General features: G+C 45.2%; 1 protein-coding gene and 1 non-coding gene across 19 annotated transcripts in view; both read right to left on the bottom strand.

Annotated features, from left to right (window-relative positions):
* DEPDC5 (DEP domain containing 5, GATOR1 subcomplex subunit) overlaps positions 1-19,438 on the bottom strand; it is a 156,102-nt gene that overhangs the window by 55,867 nt on the left and 80,797 nt on the right. For 10 of the 18 annotated variants that reach the window (XM_034948731.3, XM_034948732.3, XM_034948730.3 and 7 more), the window contains 6 exons: positions 16,426-16,609; positions 14,731-14,891; positions 9,958-10,075; positions 9,358-9,525; positions 7,935-8,154; positions 6,198-6,331 (listed from right to left, as the gene is read on the bottom strand). In XM_034948731.3, the coding sequence (XP_034804622.2) occupies positions 6,198-6,331; positions 7,935-8,154; positions 9,358-9,525; positions 9,958-10,075; positions 14,731-14,891; positions 16,426-16,609 (985 nt within the window). Of the gene's footprint in view, positions 1-6,197; positions 6,332-7,934; positions 8,155-9,357; positions 9,526-9,957; positions 10,076-14,730; positions 14,892-16,425; positions 16,610-19,438 lie in introns of those variants that run through there. The other 8 variants (XM_034948723.4, XM_034948725.3, XM_034948727.3 and 5 more) reach the window with 2 other exon arrangements.
* LOC112438183 (U6 spliceosomal RNA) lies at positions 16,237-16,343 on the bottom strand. The gene has a single exon (XR_003026661.2). It is a non-coding gene; the product is annotated as a U6 spliceosomal RNA (small nuclear RNA).

The raw sequence follows: 19,438 nt of genomic DNA, 5'->3' as shown, positions 1-19,438 counted from the left end.
TCTCTTTTCCAGTGGGAAAAGTCTGTGATTAGTTACAGGGAGAAATTGCCACACAGAGTCCTGGCATCTTCCTTTGGTCTGATAAAGATATGTTCAAAAGAAGACCCAGTGCCCTCAGTAACAAACCCAACCTATCCCAGTTATCTTTCTCTCATCTGTCCCCTCACCGTAGGCACCCTGCCGTGTTCTTCATCCCTTCCTTTCCATCTCATCATCACCCTCCATCCAGCTTCAGCTGCCTCTTGCCTGGACTAGCGGGAGCCTCCTGATAGGACTCTGCCTCCTGGCCCCCGCCCACCAAGCCTTCCCACACAGGGAGCTCATCTCCGAAAAAACCACTTCTGCCAAAGACACCAACTGGCTATTTCATGATATTAAGGAATTGTTGTAATTTTAAAGGTAAATTATAATACCATGGTTTTGTTTTTTTAAAAAAGAGTACTTGTCTTTCCGAGGTACATTCTGAAATATTACAGATGAAGGGAAATGACATCAGGAATTTGATTTAAAAAAATAAAAGAAGCCAGGCTCGGTGGCTCACGCCTATAATCCCAATACTTTGGGAGGCCGAGGCAGGTGGATCACCTGAGGTCGGGAGTTCAAGATCAGCCTGACCACCACGGAGAAAACCCATCTCTACTAAAGATACGAAATTAGCCGGGGTGGTGGCGCATGCCTGTAATCCCAGCTACTCGGGAGGCTGAGACAGGAGAATCACTTGAACCCAGAAGATGGAGGCTGCGGTGAGCCAAGATCGTGCCATTGCACTCCAGCCTAGGCAACAAGAGCGGAACTCCATCTCAAAAAAAAAAAAAATAGTAATAAATAAATAAATAAAAGGAAAACATAAGTTGGATAGAAATGAAATAAGGTCAGCCATGAGATGATTCTCACTGAAGCTGCGTGATGATGGGTAAGCAGGAATTTATTATACCAGTCTATTATTCGTATCCCTTTGAAATTTTCTAATAAAATTTTTATTTTCATTTTTTATTGAGATAGGGTCTTGCTGTCGCCCAGACTGGAGTGCAGTGGCGCAACTGAGGCTAATTACAGCCTAGCCTCAACCTCCCAGGCTCAAGCAATCCTCCCACCTCGGCATTCACCACCACTCTAGGCTAATTTTTTGTAGAGATGGGGTCTCACTATGTTACCTACCCTGATCTTGAACTCCTGGGCTCAAGTAACCCTGACCTCTCAGTCTCCCAACGTGCTGGGATTACAGGCGTGAGCCACCACGCCTGGCCTGTAATAGAATTTTTAAAACTTTCAAAGGATTCCTCTTGCCATGAGAATGTGTAAGGACAGCCTAGCATCCAAATTCCCACACTGTCTTTCCAATTCCATGTCCCCACCATACCTCACGCTTGCTTGTTCAATGTTACTTCTGGAAAGCCTAATGTGTGCAGGTTCCTGCGGGCATGACAGACCCTCATACCATACAGTCAAGGTCTAGCCTCCCCTAACATGCTCACCTCACATCTCTACAGGGAGACCCTCAGCATCCCCCAACCCATCATTCAATAAATATCCATTACACACCTACTATGTGCCAGGCATGGCACACAGCCTCTGGCCTCAGAGCACACAGTCAAGTCAGGGAGAAGTCAACTGACAACTGGCTCCCAGCAGAATACTGGTAAGTGCTCTGATGGACGTAGGCCCAGGATGCTGGCAAGCACAGGGAGGAACCTGATCTAGCTGTGAGGTGGAGAGGGGCAGGGAAGGCAGCCAAAGGCAATGTTTTCTCTTCCTCAAGTCTCACCCACCCCCATGTAAACGCTTTGCTTCCTACAATGCCAGTTTGAATCCCACCTCCCATGACACCACACTCTTCCTGCCTTCCCAACCAAGTGTGGTCCCAACAGTGTCTTATCAACTGTTACACTTACTGTTTATAAAGAGGCCACATACCCAAAGGCCTAGAAAAGCCAGCCAGGTAGCATGACTGAGTGTGTGAGACAAGTTTAAGACCAGAGTGTGAAACCAAGGCATATGCCCCTTCTGAAGTGCCAGCTCACTGTGGCTGGGTGCAGATGTGGACCCTGTGTACATCCAGTAAAACTGGATTTTTTTTTTTTTTTTTTTTTTGAGACGGAGTCTCGCTCTGTAACCAAGCTGGAGTGCAGTGGCGCGATCTCGGCTCACTGCAACCTCCGCCTCCCAGGTTCAAGCAATTCTCCTGCCTCAGCCTCCCGCGTAGCTGGGACTACAGGTACGTGTCACCACGCCAGCTAATCTTTGTATTTTTAGTAGAAATGAGGTTTCGCCATGTTGGCCAGGATGGTCTCAATCTCTTGACCTTGTGTTCCACCCGCCTCAGCCTCCCAAAGTGCTGGGATTACAGGCATGAGCCACTGCGCCCGGCCTCAAGCAAAACTGGGTTTTATATATTAACTATAATTTTTTTTTGAGATAGGGTCTCACTATATTGCCCAGGCAGGCTGGTCTCGAACTCCTGAGCTCAAGCGATCTGCCCAACTTGGCCTCTCAAAGTGCTAGGATTACAGGCATGGGCCACTGCACCTGGCCAACTCTGCATTACAATAGTCCTCACTTATCTGAGGGGTATATGTTCCAAGATCCCCAGTGGATGTCTGAAACCTAGGATAGTACCAAGCCCTGTATGTACTATGTTTTTTTCCTATAAATACATACTTATGCTGAAGTTTCATTTATAAATTAGGCATGGTAACAGATTATCAACAATAACTAATAATAAATGAACAATTATACCATATACTGTAAGAAAAGTTACGTGAATGTGGACTCTTTCTCTTTCTCAAAATATCTTATTGCACTGTACTCGTCTATTTTTGGACCACAGTTGACCTTGGGTAACTGAAATTGAGCATTGAGAGTACTACAGTATATTATCCACAATATATTGTTTTACATATTATATAACATCATGTATCATGTCATATATATAATGTATATTATATTTTTAATATAAAAATTCATATACAATCTATACAATCCAGATTTTTATATGGAATCTTCAAATTTAAAACCCGGCTCAAATTTTGTTGTTGTTGTTGTTGAGACAGAGTCTCACTCTATCACCCAGGCTGGAGTTTAGTGGCACAATCTCGGCTCACTGCAACCTCCGCCTCCTGAGTTCAAGCTATTCTCGTGTCTCAGCCTCCAAAGTAGCTGTGGTTACAGGCATGCAACACCATGCCCAGTGATATGGTTTGGCTGTGTCCCTACCCAAATCTCATCTCAAATTGTAGTTCCCGTAATCCCCATGTGTCTTGGGAGGGACCCAGTGGGAGGTAACTGAATAATGGGGGCAGTTTCCTCCAAGCTATTCTTGTGATAGTGAGTGAGTTCTCATGAGATCTGATGGTTTTATTTTATTTACTTATTTTTTTTTTTTAGATGGAGTCTTGCTCTGTCACCCAGGCTGGAGTGCAGTGGTGCAATTTTAGCTCATTGCAACCTCCGCCTCCCAGGTTCCAGCAATACTCCTGCCTCAGCCTCTTGAGTCACTGGGATTACAGGTGTGCGCCACCATGCCCGGCTAATTTTTGTATTATTAGTAGAGATGGGATTTCACCATGTTGGCTAGGCTGGTCTTGAACTCCTGGTCTCAGGTGATTCACCCACCTAGGCCTCCCAAAGTGCTGGGATTACAGGTGTGAGCCACTATGCCCACCAAGATCTGATGATTTTACAAGGGGCTTCCCTTCCCCTCCACTCTGCACTTCTCCTTGCTGCTGCCACGTGAAGAAGCATGTGTTTGCTTCCCCTTCCACCATGATTTTAAGTTTCCTGAGGCCTCCCCAGCCATGCTGAACTGTGAGTCAATTAAACCTCTTTCCTTTATAAATTACCCAGTCTCCGGTATGTCTTTATTAGTAGCATAAGAATGGACTAATACAGTAAATTTGTACTAGGGAGTGAGGCACTGCTGTAAAGATACCCGAAAATGTGGAAGCGACTTTGGAATTGGGTAACGGGCAAAGGTTGGAACAGTCTGGGGGTGCTCAGAAGAAGACAGGAAAATGTGGGAAAGTTTGGAACTTCCCAGCGACTTGGAGGGCTCAAAAGACAGGAAGATGTGGGAAAGTTTGGCACTTCCTAGAGACTTGTTGAATGGCTTTGACCAAAATGCTGATAGTGATATGGACAATGAAGTCTAGGCTGAAGTGGTCTCAGATGGAGATGGGCAACTTGTTGGGAACTGGAGTAAAGGTCTCTCTTGCTATGCAAAGAGACTGGTGGCATTTTGCCCCGCCCTAGAGATCTATGAAGCTCTGAACTTGAGAAGATGATTTAGGGTATCTGGCAGAAGAAATTTCTAAGTAGCAAAGTGTTCAAGAGGAAGCAGAGCATAAAAGTTTGGAAACTTGGCAGCCTGATGATGTGACAGAAAAGAAAAACCCATTTTCTGGGAGGAAATTCAAGCCTACTGCAGAAATTTGCATAAGTAAGGAGGAGCTTAATGTTAATCACCAAGACAATGGGGAAAATGTCTCCAGGGCATGTCAGAGACCTTCATGCAGCCCCTCCCACTACAGGGCTGGAGGCCCAGAAGGAAAAATTGGTTTCCTGGGCCTGGCCTCCTGCTGTGTGCTGCCTAGGGACTCTGTGCACTGCATCCCAACCACTCCGGCCATGGCTAAAAGGGGCCAATGTACAGCTCAGGCATGGCTTCAGAGGGTGTAAGCCCCAAGCCTTGGCAGCTTCTATGTGGTGTTGAACCTGCAGGTGCACAGAAGTCAAGAATTGAGGTTTGGGAATCTCTGCCTAGATTTCAGGGGAGGCAGAAGTTTGCTTCAGGGGCAGGGCCCTCATGGAGAACCTCTGCTAGGGCAGTGCGGAAGGAAAAAGTCTCCACTGGGGCACTGCCTAGTGGAGCTGTGAGAAGAGGGCCACCATCCACCAGACCCCAGAATGGTAGATCCACCGACGGCTTGCACCATGTACCTGGAAAAGTGGCAGACACTCAACACCAGGCCGTAAAAGCAGCCGGAAGTGGGGTGGTACCCTGCAGAGCCACAGGGCTGGAGCTACCCAAGGGCCTGGGAGCCTACCTCTTGTATCAGCATGCCCTGAATGTGAGACATGGAGTCAAAGGAGATCATTTTGGAACTTTAAAGTTTAATGGTTGCCCTATTGGATTTCAGACTTGCATGGGGCCTGTAGCCCCTTTGTTTTGGCCAATTTCGCCCATTTGGAATGGGTGTATTTACCCAATGCCCATACCCCATTGTATCAAGGAAGTAACTAACTTGCTTTTGACTTTACAAGCTCATAGGCAAAAGGGATTTGCCTTGTCTCAGATGAGACATTGGACTTGAGTTAATGCAGGAATGAATTAAGACTTTGGGGGACTGTTGAGAAGGCATGACTGTGTTTTGAAATGCAAGGACATGAGAACTGGGAGGGGCCAGGGGTGAAATGATATGGTTTGGCTGTGTCCCCACCCAAATCTTATCTTGAGTTATGGTTCCCATAATCCCCACGTGTCATGGGACGGTCCAGGTGGGAGGTAAATTAATCATGGGGGCAGTTACCTCCATGCTATTCTCATGATAGTGAGTTCTCACGAGATGTGATGGTTTTATAAGGGGCTTTTCCCCTACCTTCACTCTGCACTTTTTGCTGCTGCCATGTGAAGAAGGATGTGTTTGCTTCCCCTTCTGCCATGATTGTAAGTTTCCTGAGGCCTCCCCAGCCCTGCAGAACTGTGAGTTGATTAAACTTCTTTCCTTTATAAATTACTCAGTCCCAGGTATGTCTTTATTAGCAGTGTGAGAATGGACTAATATACCTGGCTTTTTTTTTTTTTTCCCCAGTAAAGATGGGGTTTTGCCATGTTGGCCAGGCTGGTCTCAAACTCCTGGCCTCAAGTGATCTGCCCACCTTGGCCTTCCAAAGTGGTGGGATTATAGGCCTGAGCCACCACACCTGGCCCCGGCTCAAATATGTTGAAATACTTTGTGGGCTAAATTAAATGAGTCTGTAATTCAAATTAAGTCCCAATCTAAAAGTTTATAACTTCTGGCCCATTTCATGTTATCCAACACCTACCAGGTATTAGCCTAGCTTTCTTTTCACGTAAATGCCTTCTCCCTAATTACAAGCTCCTTGTAAAGGAAATATTTCACCCCCTCAAGGGAACAGGGCACTGAAAACCCTCAGGGCTGTCAAGGTGGGGACAAGTCAGTCTTCCACCAAGCACTTACTTCTGACTGGCCTCCATCTCCAACAGGGCAGAGAGAGCTGAGGTTCCCTTCTTCCCCACTGGGGGTGCAGTTGACTCCAGAGAATGCGTGGAAATGGGCCCAGTCATCTGCAAGCCTTTCATGGCGGTCCCTTTCTAAAGCAGAGAAGAGGAGACAAGGCCATCAGCCAAGTGGGCTCTCAGTGGAAGCCACTCATGCCCCAGGGCATGCTGCAGCATTTCCAGGCCCTGGGAATCCCATGGACAGGGTCAAGGAACACAGGTTCTCAGTGTTCAGTAAGTGACAGAAAACCGCCTTTCATTCAAATGGCTGGTGAGCTAAAAATAAACTGCCCCTTTATTTGCACATCCTCATTTCACCCTCACCACAGATCTATGATGTAAATAATGTTAGCCCTATTTTACAGAAGAAGAAACTGAAGCTCAGAGAGGTTAAGGAACTTATCCCACATCCTACTGGAGCTGGAATCCAAACTCCAGTGACCTCACTTCAAAACCAAAGTTCTTCCCACTATCCAAGCTCTCCCAGACACGTTTCTAATCATAAGTGATGTTGTGTATATAAGGCAGCTGGCGTGAGAGGAAGAATACTGAACTTGAGGTTAAAAACAAAAAAACATGGCTGATGATGGAACATTCCCTGGTGATTAAAAAGAGTGAACTACTTATACACACAACTTGGATGAATCAGAAGGCACTATGCTAAGTGAAAGAAGGCAGCCTCAAAAGGTCACATATTGTGTGATTCTCTTTTCTGTGATGTTTGGAAAAGACAAAAGTACAGTGATAAGGAACACACCAGTGGTTGCCAGGGATTAGAGATGGGGGAGAACATGACTATAAAGACTAGCATAAGTCCAGGCATGGTGGCTCATGCCTGTAATCCCAGCACTTTAGTCCAGGAATTTGAAAACAACCTGGGCAAAATGGGGAAACTCCATCTCTACAAAAAATACAAAAAATTAGCTGGACATGATGCACACCTTTAGTCCCAGCTACTTGGAAGGCTAAGGTGGGAGGTCAAGGCTGCAGTGAGCCATGATCATGCCACCACACTCCTGCTTGGGCAACAAAGTGAGACCTTGTCTCAAAAAAAAAAAAAAAAAAAAAAAAAAGACTAGCATGAGAGAATTTTTTTGAAGTGATGGTGATGGTTACATGAATCTATATATTTGTTAAAATTCATAGACCTGTGTACACACACACACACATACACACACACACACACGTCAATTATACTATATGTTTAAACAAAATGCTGAATCCCAGTTCTGCCCCTTATAGCTGGCATATTCCATAACCCCCAGAAGCCTGAGTCTCCGCACTGGGTGGTGTGTGACTGAAATAAGGCACAGGGTGCTGGGAACTCTGGAGCAAGAAGAGTGAGGAAGGACTGCTGCTGTTCACCTCCTGAGAGTTTCTACTCAGGGTTCAGCACCCAGTCACACAAGCAGCTGTGCTCAACATAGGGTCCCACTTGGGGAGCACCTCAAGGCACCATGTCCTCAGGTGGAAGGGAATGGCTCTATGCCACAGAACACCACCCAGTCACTGCCTGCACTCTATCCCTTCCTCCTTTACCCCGCGGTGGAGGAGAAAACACTATTTTGGATTTAAGGTAAACACTGGGCAGTTGAGGAGTAAATAAGTAGGCTGATGATGAGAGGCCCCTAATAGAGGAGGTGGCAGGCCCTGCATCTCACACCAGGCGCACTCCCTGAGTCCAAGGAGCCCTTACCCGCATCATGCGATCCGAGCGATGCCGCCTGCGAATGCGATTCAAGCCCTCCACAAAGCGGACAAAACCATCCAGGAGTTGCCACTCGTCCTCGTCTGCACGGGGCCTGTCCCCATAGATGTCGCAGTGGGCCTCCCCCTCCGTGATGCGCTTGGTGGCGGTGACACAGGCTGGCAGCAGCAGGAAGCGGGTCCTCCAGAACTTCAGGGACTCAATTAAGCTAAGGGGGCAAGGAAAACACAGGGTGGTGGTGAGAAAAAGGAGATAATGAAAGCACTCTCAGTAAACTCTCTGTGGAGTTGGTGTGTGAAGGTCCATCTCCCCATGAGCACGTGCTCATTTGATGCTACAGCTCATGGCTTTGTTGAAAATACAAGTTCTGAGAATGGGCATGGTGGCTCACACCTATAATCCCAGCACTTTGGGAGGCCGAGGCAGGAGGATTGCTTGAACTCAGGAGTTGAGACCAGCCTGGGGAACATGGCGAGACCCCATCTCCACCCTGTCTCAAAAAAAAAAAAAAAAAAAAAAAGAGCTCTGAAGGAAGACCACAAAGGCAGTTTTTGCTTTGATTCCAGAGATAACAGAATGCTTCTGCACACCCAGGCCCAGTGAATTTGTGGCTATCATCACAATCACAAATCATGCATAGAAATCAAAAATTAAAAATGAGACGTCACAAAGCTACCAGCCAACTAGTGAAGAAAACGTTAAGAACACAATCTGCACTGCCACTTGCATCAAAGGGCACATCATCACTGAGCTTCGTGGGGTTTGTTTTTTCAATTGTGGTAAAATATACATAACAAAAAATTTATCACATTAACCTATTTTATTTTTTTGAGACAAGGTCTTGCTGTGTTGCCCAGGCTAGGGTGCAGTGGCACTATCAAGGCTCACTGTAGCCACGACCTCCTGGGCTCAAGCACTTCGGCCTCCTGAGTAGCTAGGACTATAGGGGTATGTCACCATGCCCAGTTAATTTTATTTTTATTTATTTATTTATTTTTTGAGACAGTTTCACTCTTGTTGCCCAGGCTGGAGTGCAATGGCTTGATCTTGGCTCACTGCAACCTCCACCTCCTGGGTTCAAGCAATTCTCCAGCCTCAGTCTCCCGAGTAGTTGGGATTACAGGCACGCACCACCACACCCAGCTAATTTTTGTATTTTTAGTAGAGACAGGATTTTGCCATGCTGGCCAGGCTGGTCTCGAACTCCTGACCTCAGGTGATCTGCCAACCTCGGCCTCCCAAATTGCTGGGATTACAGGCATGAGCCACCGCGCCCAGTCAACCCTGTCTCTTTACAAAGAAAAAAAAAAAGAAAAAGGGAGAGAGAGAGAAAGGGCAGAAAGTGTTAAAATACACATATACATCCTTGCCCAAGGATGCAAAGATGGAAATCCAAAGCCCACTCTCTGACCTGAAGTCTTCAGAGCCAGCAGAACAGATATACTGATCTAAGTAATTCCACTTGTACTCCTCCAGCCGTTCGTGGGAGAATTCCACCCAGCAGGAGACGAACTCTGAGTCTGAGTGGGAAGGACAGAGGCTGTAGGTGTAGTGGATCTGGGCAGATTCATAAGGATACCTGCAAAATAAAGGGCAGGTCCCCAAATTCAAAAGAGTTAGAGACAAATTCCTGCCAATTCTTATTTTCTATCTCTATACACTTAGAACCATCCTTGACATTTACCCCTCAACTGTAGTAACCAACTTATCCCAGGGAACGGTACTAGAAATTTCTCAGATCTTCTTAAACTCTTTCCTTCTTCTCTCCTCACAATCTTTATTTGAAATAGGCTTGTCATGAATCATGCTAAACATTATAAGATGAATCAAATCCCTTTTGGAAGTAGGTAAGCTATAACCCTAAAATAACCCTAGAAACAAACAAACAAAACTCCAAAAGAAAAACCAACCACTGAACTTCCTCAGTTTGAATGATGTACTATACACACAATTTAGTATGTGGCCATAATTCAGGACAATAACTGAAGACTTTAAATATCCAAATACTCACTTGGGAAGGTATCGCGTCACTGTGATCATCTTATCCTTCAGCGTCACTTTGTGGAACGTTCTGCCCATACTCAGCCAATACTGGTCCTCCTCCTCGGGGCGGTTTCGGGACACAAGGCCTAACAGAAAAATAATAATTTCCTCCATCTGTTTGAAGCTCATTCCTATAACAGTCAATTGTTTCTCATCCATATAGATTCAGAAAACAATGTAACACTTTCTCTTAGGGGCAGTTTCATGGAAGAAAGTTATTCTTGGTTAAAAAAAAACAAACAAAAACTCCTGAGGTTGGCAGATTTTTCTGTTATTAAACCAACCAGGAGCAGATTAGAGCCTGAAGGTGCTAGCTGATAGTACCTAGATGGCACACTCAAAGCTGAACAACCTGATACCTCATCCTCTGGAGAGGAAAGTTCTGTAAGAGATGACTGTGTTACTAAAATGGAACTCTACTACACCAGCATAAGCTGCCCACCTTGGCATTCGAGGTTCTCACTCCAAGGTGGCAGCCAACCTAGCTTTCTGGTCCTAGCTCTCACTAATCCTAAACTGCTATACCAAGTTTCAGTCTAAAAGGACCATTTATTGATTTGCTGCAAATATTTGCTCATGTTGTTTCTTCTTTTTTTTTTTTTGAGATGGAGTTTCGCTCTTGTTGCCCAAGCTGGAGTGCAATGGCCCGATCTCAGCTCACTGCAACCTCCACCTCCTGGGTTCAAGCAATTCTCCTGTCTCAGCCTCCCGAGTAGCTGGGATTACAGGCATGCTCCACCACCCCAGGCTAATTTCGTATTTTTAGTGGAGACGGGGTTTCTCCATGTTGGTCAGGCTGGTCTTGAACTCCCAACCTCAGATGATCCACTCGCCTCAGCCTCCCGAAGTGCTGGGATTACAGGCGTGAGCCACCGTGCTCGGCCTGCTCATGTTGTTTCTTTTGCATTCTCTTCCTGGGCCACCACTGAAATCCCAGATCATCTGAAGTCACCATCAAATGCTACTTCTTCCAGAAAGCCATCAGGCCCCATCAGCAGTCTGAATCCTACCTTGTATATAGCTCCTTGTGCGTGTGTCTGTCACCCCTTACAAATTAAAACTTCCAGGAGGCCAGGGCTCAAACGTTGTTCCTCCTTACATTTTTAGAAGCACCTGATAAAGTGCCATGTCCAGTATTAGCTGAACTGAACTGAACGCAGGAAAGAGGAAAATAATCAGGAATCAAGAAAATGACAAGTGTTCAAGAGAGTAAAAATCATGCCTCAAAGAACAACCAAGCCAAGCCAAGATTCCTTTGATCTAGAAATGAAAGGCAGTCCTTTTGAGGCAGGAGAACAGGGTCTGGAGGCAGGGAACCTAAGGCTAATTCAGGCTGACTTCCTAGAACTAAATCAAAAGGAAAACCCCAACTTTCCACACCTAAGTAACAAAAGGACCGGAGGTTACTCCCTTCACAAACCACTCTCCGATTTTTCTGTGAGGCAGATGGAAAACTGAAAGTGTCTCTGATTGGTTTGATTTTTACAACCAAACAGACGTTTGCATAGAAGTGTAACTGTGTAACTTCACTTCAGCAACCAAGCAGACTGATTGCGAGCCACCACTTCATTTACTTAGCGTGTACACCAAGTAACCAACGGGACACTTCTAGAAGGTATTTAAACCCTAAAAAATTCTGTAAAGGAGCCCTTGAGCCCCTATGCTCCAGCCCACTCCCACACTGTGGAGTGTACTTTCATTTTCAATAAATCTCTCCTTTTGCTGCTTCATTCTTTCCTTGGTTTGTGCATTTTGTCCAATTCTTTGAGGTGCCAAGAACCTGGACACCTTCCATTGGCGACACTCATTCAGCTCTGAGACAGTCACATAGTGACAGGCAGCATGTGAGCGGTCAAGAGGAGAGAGGAGGACAGCAGAGGCTGAAATAATATTCACTGTGAGTGTGGAAATTTCCCCGATGGTGCCAAGGGAGTAGCAGGCCAGCTGCATACAAAACAGAAGCTACTCAGGGGACCCCAGGTCCAACCCCAGCACTTTCACTTGCCAGCTTGTGTGATCTTGGGCACCAAATCTCACTTTCTACAGCAAGAAAGAGGGCAAGCCCTCATCCAAGCATTCCTTCATTCATGCAACAAACACTCTGCTGGCTGTTGGGAAGACAATGCCATGGGACAAGGTTCATGAGCATCTGACATCGTACCTGACACCCCCATTCTAAATTAGGTGCGCCCCAGTTATTCCTGTGTTTATCCTGCATGGTATTTATTCTTCACAATCTGTGATCAAATATATACTTGTGGTTTATTAGTTTAACATCTGACTCTGCCATAGACTGTAGACTCTGAGGGGAGGGCTGATGCTGTTCTGTTCCCTGCTGGAACAGGGCCTGGCTCACACTTAGTATTCAATAAATCTCTGATGAATAAGCAGCACAGGCCTGGTTGTGATGGCAACTTTTCTAGTAATTAGGATAACAATGGTACCCTTTCTGTTACTATAGAAATTAGAGAGATTAAATTTATCACAGCAAAAAAATAACCAGAAAGGATACAGTCAGGCAAGTAGCCTCTGGCCAACTAACCATCACATGAGGCTCATGGATCAGCCAGGAACAGAACTGGACACAGAGGAACTCAGACCACTGAGGGACATCCACCAGCTATTCCAGAGAACAACAGGTGGGCAGCCTGGAAGGTGCCAGTGACATGAAAGGTGAATTCATCTTATTACTCTTAGGATAAAGGACAAAATCCTTCAGACAGGCTTGGGTCTCCTGACATCTCTGGCTGCACCTCCGGCTTATTCCTTGTGCTCCATCATATCAGCCTTCTTTTTGGCGTCCAGAAAGTATCTCAATGCTTTCTGCCACAGAGCCTTTGCACAAACTGACCTCTGCCTGTTATGCCCTTCCCTTCTACTCCTGCCCTCCATTCCCAACCTGCCGCTCCTGGTAACTCCTACATGTACTTCGGGTCTAATCTCAAACCTCATCTTCTCAGGGAAGCTGTCCATGACCCACCAGATTAGATAGGGCCCCATATTAAATGTTCTGACAGCCCCATGACTTCTCCCTCAGCCTTTATCACAACATATAATTATATTTCATAGTTTGACTAATGTTATTTTCCCTGACTGGGCTACAAATCCTCTCCCCAGCCAGGCAGAGTAAGTGCTTCAAAGATACTGTTGAATCAATGTGTGAATAAATGGATTCATATATTTATTTTTCTTTTCTTTTCTTTTTAGAGACAGGGTCTCCCTACATTGCCTAGGCCAGTCTTGAACTCCTGGGCTCAAGGGATCCTCCTGCCTCAGCCTCCCAACGTGCTAGGATTACGCCCAGCCAAATTCATATACTTTTTTTTTTTTTTTTTTTGCAAATACATAATTTTATATACAAAAGTAATACAAATGTGGCACATATACACCATGGAACTCATAAAAAATGATGAGTTCATATCCTTTGTAGGGACATGGATGAAACTGGAAACCATCATTCTCAGTAAACTATCGCAAGAACAAAAAACCAAACACCGCATATTCTCACTCATAGGTGGGAACTGAACAATGAGATCACATGGACACAGGAAGGGGAATATCATACTCTGGGGACTGTGGTGGGGAGCGGGGAGGGGGGAGGGATAGCATTGGGAGATATACCTAATGCTAGATGACGAGTTAGTGGGTGCAGCGCACCAGCATGGCACATGTATACATATGTAACTAACCTGCACAATGTGCACATGTACCCTAAAACTTAAAGTATAATTCATATACTTATTAACCCATACTGTTGCATATTACTGTATGCCAGGCATGTAGTTTCCATTGTGGAGGACAAAAAGATGAACAGAAATAGTCTTGGCACTCAAAAAGGTTAACATTCAGTAGGGTCTGGAAGATGAATACAAGGCAACATGTGATAAATGTCACAAGGGGCTTTCAAAGAAAATCCAGGTAGAGTCCAAAGCTTCATACATAAACAACAGGGCCTGGACTGGATGACCGCATGCTCCAACAGGGCCACAGTTCTCTGATCCTCTGGCCCAAGAAGCTTTCATGGGGACAAAGATGATCCAAGGTTATCACTAGGTGATCAGGGGAGGGGGGGGTCTTGTTAGCAATAATGAAGAGACAGGAGACTAAGACAGCTCATTGATTGTTCCGGAAGTGATTACTGCTTTCTGATTCCAGGAACCTGCACTTAATTCCCTCTGTTAGACTTATTTTAGAGGAGCTCTCCATTGCCTGGCTCTGATTCAATTAGCAACACCGATTCTCTGTTACTTACTAGCCTAATCTGCCACTCATGGATGACCCATTCTTGCTTCAAGCCACCAAGCTTCAGTGATAAGAGACAGATGAACCCAGAATAAGAAAATAAGAACAAATGTAAACTTCAGGTTCAGGTAACATCTGACAATCTGCTGTGTGCCAGGTACTGTACTAGAAACAATTAAATATAGGTTTAGAAACATTGACAGCTCAGTAGTGACTCAGCTGCCTACTATTCCCAGGTGTCTGTCCAAGCCAGGCTGTCCCATTCCTGAACTTGGCCACATCCACTGCCTTAAAGGGAGAGTTGTAAATTAAAGAGAGCATTTAAAATAAATCCATACCTAAAGGAGACTTTATTCCTCACTTAAGTAGAATTTATAAAGAAAACTTTTATGTCGAAAACGATTACTACTAAATTTATCTACTATCTACCATCTTGAAAACCCACTTCCACATACACAGTAGAAGAGAAAAAAATAGAAATCCAAGGAGAAAAACTCACCTCGGCTATAGAGTGGGCTACTGCTCAGCGGGGGCGGGACGGCGGGATTGGGTTTCTGTGTCTTGGGCTGCACTATGATTTGGTAGCCCTGCATGAGACGTTGGCAAATAAACTCTTCAAACACCTGCTGGGCTGTCATCTGCACACCATCTTCGTCCCTCCTGAAAACAACAGATGATTGCTCATACAGATGCTTGGCCCGAGACAGTGACACTTAAGAGTGCACAGTCTCATCACCTCCTTTGCTTCATCCCCTTATAACCATTCTATGGTGGTTCATAAAACTAACAGTTTGAGCTGGGCATGGTGGCTCATGTCTGTAATCCTAGCACTCTGGAAGGCTGAGATGGGCAGACTGCATATGCATAAGCCCAGGAATTCAAGACCAGCCTGGGCAACATGGCAAAACCCTGTCTCTACCAAAAAATATACAAAAATTAACCAAGTATGGTGGCACGCGCTTGTAGTCCCAGCAGAGGTTGCAGTGAGCCAAGATTGCATCACTGTACTTCAGCCTGGATGACAGTACATAAAAGAGATAGAGAAAAGAAAATATAACAGAAAATATGAAAAAAAACTACTAACAATTTGTAAATCAGTGTTTTGGGGAAAATTAACAGTTCAAAGAGGTGAAAAGAGACAGGTAACTCAATGCCCAAATGAGTAATTTTAGAAAAGAAGATCAGATTTAGTGTGCCCAAAATAATTGCATTAGAAAATATGAGAATAAACATCAAAGCCAGAACCAACTGGAGTTAAAAATAAATCAATCAACGAGGAGAAATAGTTGATATCAATAGAACTCTGGAGAAATGAACAGTTCTTACATCATAAAATTACCCACAGCCAGTGCAGCAGCTCACACCTATAATCCCAGCACTTTGGGAGGCCGAGGTGGGTGGATCACCTGAGGTCATGAGTTCGAGACCAGCCTGGCCAACATGGTGAAACCCTGTCTCTACTAAAAATACAAAAAATTAGCCATGTGTGGTGGCACACGCCTGTAGTCCCAGCGACTCAGGAGGCTGAGACATGAGAATCGCTTGAACCTGGGAGGTAGAGGTTGCAGTGAGATGAGACTGCACCACTGCACTCCAGCCTGGGGGACAGAGTGAGACTCTGTCTCAAAAAAATAAAAAAAAAAGTTACCCAAATATAAAAAGAGGACACAGGCTTGAAAATTCAGTGTTCAGCCAGACACAGTGGCTCAAGGTAGTAATCCCAGCACTTCGGGACGCAACAGATGGGCAGATGACTTGAGCCCAGGAGTTTGAGACCAACCTGGGCAATATGGCAAAATAGCGTCTTTATAAAATACACAAAAATTAGCTAGATGTGGTGCTGCCACTCCCAGCTACTCCTAGCTACTTAGGAGGCTGAGGTGGAAAGACTGTTTGTACTCAGGAGGTAGAGGCTGCAGTGAGTTGTGATCATACCACTGTACTCCAACCCGAGCGACAGAGTGAGACCCTCTCTCAGTTAAAACAAAAAAGGAAAAAAAAAAAGAAAGATAAAATACAATTCAATGTTTTTTTTTAATTTTTTATTTAACGGCCATGCTAATCTTCTCTATATCGTTCCAATTTTAATATATGTGTTGCTGAAGCGAGCACAAATCCAGTGTTCTGATGCATGTGTGGGATATATCCGAAACCCTCACAAACCAAGCCAACTGCCTTTTTCTCTGACACTGACCTGTCGATGTCTGCTTCTGGAAGGAGATCATAACAGCCCTCTGTGTAGTCATTCTGCAGGCCCTGGCGGTCAGGGAAGTAGTCGGTGGTAAGGGGGAGGCACGCCGGAGTAGTGAGAGACTTCCAGTCCACTCCAACTGTGCAACAGAAGCCTGGCACTACAGGGGGAGCAGACAGTGTCAGAACTGCCTCACGTAACAGGGGGAAAAGGTACATGTGGTCACCATGGCAAGTGTGGGATGGGGGGCCAGGGGAGGGAAGGGGAGGGAAGAGTGGGGAAAAAAGTTCACGGTGAAAGATGGTAAAATTGCCAGGATTGGGAAGAAACGGGGTAGGGGAGGGAGAAAGAGAGAGAAACAGAGTTTGTTAGACAATGCAGTGCACATGCTTATCCAATCCCATCATGCAAATGGGATTCACAGCTGATATTTTTCATTTTCTGCTGATTGTGAGCTGCAGCCGCAATGCAGGTGAGATTACGGCAGGGCAGGCAGAATTACATGTCGAAGCACATCAATGTTCCAAGAGCAGGGAGGCCCAAGCACGAGCCTCTCCCAAGGGCTGCAGAGTGGCTAGGTGGGGAAAGGAGGGGAGCTCAGCCTCGTTTGGGAGCAAACAGCATACAGTAGCAGAAATAAGGAATACTTCTAGCACTGCAAAAATAAGTAACAGATTCAAAAGGGTGGGAGGAAAAATCAAGTAAGGATATCTGGGAAAGTTAGGAGGCTGGAACTTTAAGAGACAGAGTTTAACAATCCAAAAATGAAGGCTGCAGTTAGCAGAGCAGTCCTGACCACATGGGTCTGTCCCGAATTGCCTGCTCCTCAGTTAAAGCAGAGTTTCTCAGCCTCGGCAACAACAGAGACTTTGAACCAGATAATTCTTTGTTGTGGGGGCTGTCCTGGGTACCGCAGCAGCATCCTTGGACTCTACTCACTAGATGCCAGTGGCATCCCCTAGCTGTGAAAACCAGAAATGTCTGCAGGCATTGACATGTTCCCCTGGGGGAGGGAAATCCTCCCTGGTTAGGAAAATCCTCCCTGGTTGAGCTTCACTGAGTTAAAATAATAGGGCAGTTACCTCTTTAAGTAATTTAAGTGAAGACTATCTTTTAACTTTCCAAAGAAGGGAGCAATATGAAGCCGAAAAACTCTGAGCGTTTGTCTCTAAGTTCTGAATGGGATACTCACTTTATTTTTGTACCATGCTAACAGCTTATAATGTGTTGTAGCCCCTGCTGCCTCATCAGCCCTCCCGTCAATGAAGAACAAAATTTGTGTGCTAAGTCACAGCAGAAAGATGCCCCACGTGGCACCACTGACTTGGGGAAGATGATTTAGCCTGCAACAGATCTAATTCATGCTCTACACAGGCCTTATTAACTCATTAATAATTCAGGAATCCAAAACATAGCCCCGAATAGCCTAATTAATCATCTCCATTTTTCTATATGGCAGCCGAGAAGGTGAGCTTGTTTCTACTTCCTGGCTAAAACAGAAGATGAGGACCTGATCAAAGCCCCAGTGGGGAAGCCAGAAACAGAAGACAAATCTATCTTTATGTCCTCTTAGATCATCCTGGCCATCATCAGCCTTCTGACCCTCAGGATTATAAAAATCTTGTAGAAATGCTTTCTGTTGGGCACACAACAAGACACAGACTGTTCAAATGCTTAGTTCGAGATCTCATGATGAGAAAGGATCCTGATTGTAAGTTTAAGGGTGTTCTGTCTCTAGGAAAAGAGTGCAGCCTCTTTTCTAACCCCAGTATCTTCTGGTTCTGAAAAGAGGGACTCTGAGGAAGTTCCACACCTCAGAACCACTAAAATAACAATGATGAGCAAAGGTAACAAACTCCAGTGACAGGGTTGTAGAGAAATAGAATCATCTATTCATTGCTGGTAGCTTTCTGGAAAATAGTCAATCTGCCAACCATACTTTGGGGAATGTAATCCAAAGACATTAACCAAAAGAAAAAATACACCTGCTGCACCATGTATTATGTATTATTATTAACTCTAATTTAATAGAGACAGGGTCTCACTATATTGCCCGGGCTGGTCTCAAACTCCTGGGCTCAAGTGAAGCACCCACCTCAGCCTCCCAAAGTTCTGTGATTACTGGCATGAGCCACCGTGCTCAGCCCACCAGGTATTATCATACCTGCATTATATGCTACGGCTAAAAAGCAGAAAGCCATCCAAATGGTCATGAATAAGAAATGATTACTCAAACCAAGATACAGTAATATGCTTAATGTTGCCATTACAAATGACTGCTAGGAGGGACCTGAACAAATAGTAAAAGGATTATTAAGTGGGGACAAAGGCTGGGCGAGGTGGCTCACGGCTGTAATCACAGCACTTTGGGAGGCCAAGGCGGGCGGATCACGAGGTCAGGATCACGAGGTTAGGAGTTTGAGACCAGCCTAACCAACATGGTGAAACCCCGTCTCTACTAAAAATACAAAAATTAGCCAGGCATGGTGGCGCGTGCCTATAATCCCAGCTACTCAAGAGGCTGAGGCAGAAGAATCACTTGAACCTGGGAGGCAGAGGTGGCAGTGAGCCGAGATCACGTCACTGCACTCCAGCCTGGGTGACAGAGCAAGACACTATCTCAAAAAAAAAAAAAAAAAGTGGGGACAAAAAGACTCAGTGATATACATCCATTGGTCACAGCTAAGTAAAGTTTATCAAATGGTAGGATTTTCTCTGCTATTTTATTATTATAGATATTTAGACATTCTCTTACTGCATAGCTATTCAAAAAGACAATCAAAAGGAATGCAATTCAGCCAAATATTTCAACTACAGGCAGGTAAATGATTCCAGTTAACAGCCTATTATGTCTTTCCAACTTTTTCATGGAGATATCATTAGGCAGTTAAGGGTGAAGGCCAGCTCTGGACCAGCATGGGGGCCTTATAGGGAATCTGCTACCTTTCCCAGGTGCCCCTGAATCACCTTCCAAAACAGGTCATTCAGTCACACACCCCCTCACTTTCCATCACAG

The sequence above is a fragment of the Pan paniscus genome, chromosome 23 (assembly GCF_029289425.2).
Source record: "Pan paniscus chromosome 23, NHGRI_mPanPan1-v2.0_pri, whole genome shotgun sequence".
Classification (NCBI taxonomy): Eukaryota; Metazoa; Chordata; class Mammalia; order Primates; family Hominidae; genus Pan; species Pan paniscus.
Note: the sequence above shows the minus strand (reverse complement) of the source record. Positions and strands in the feature narration are given on the sequence as shown.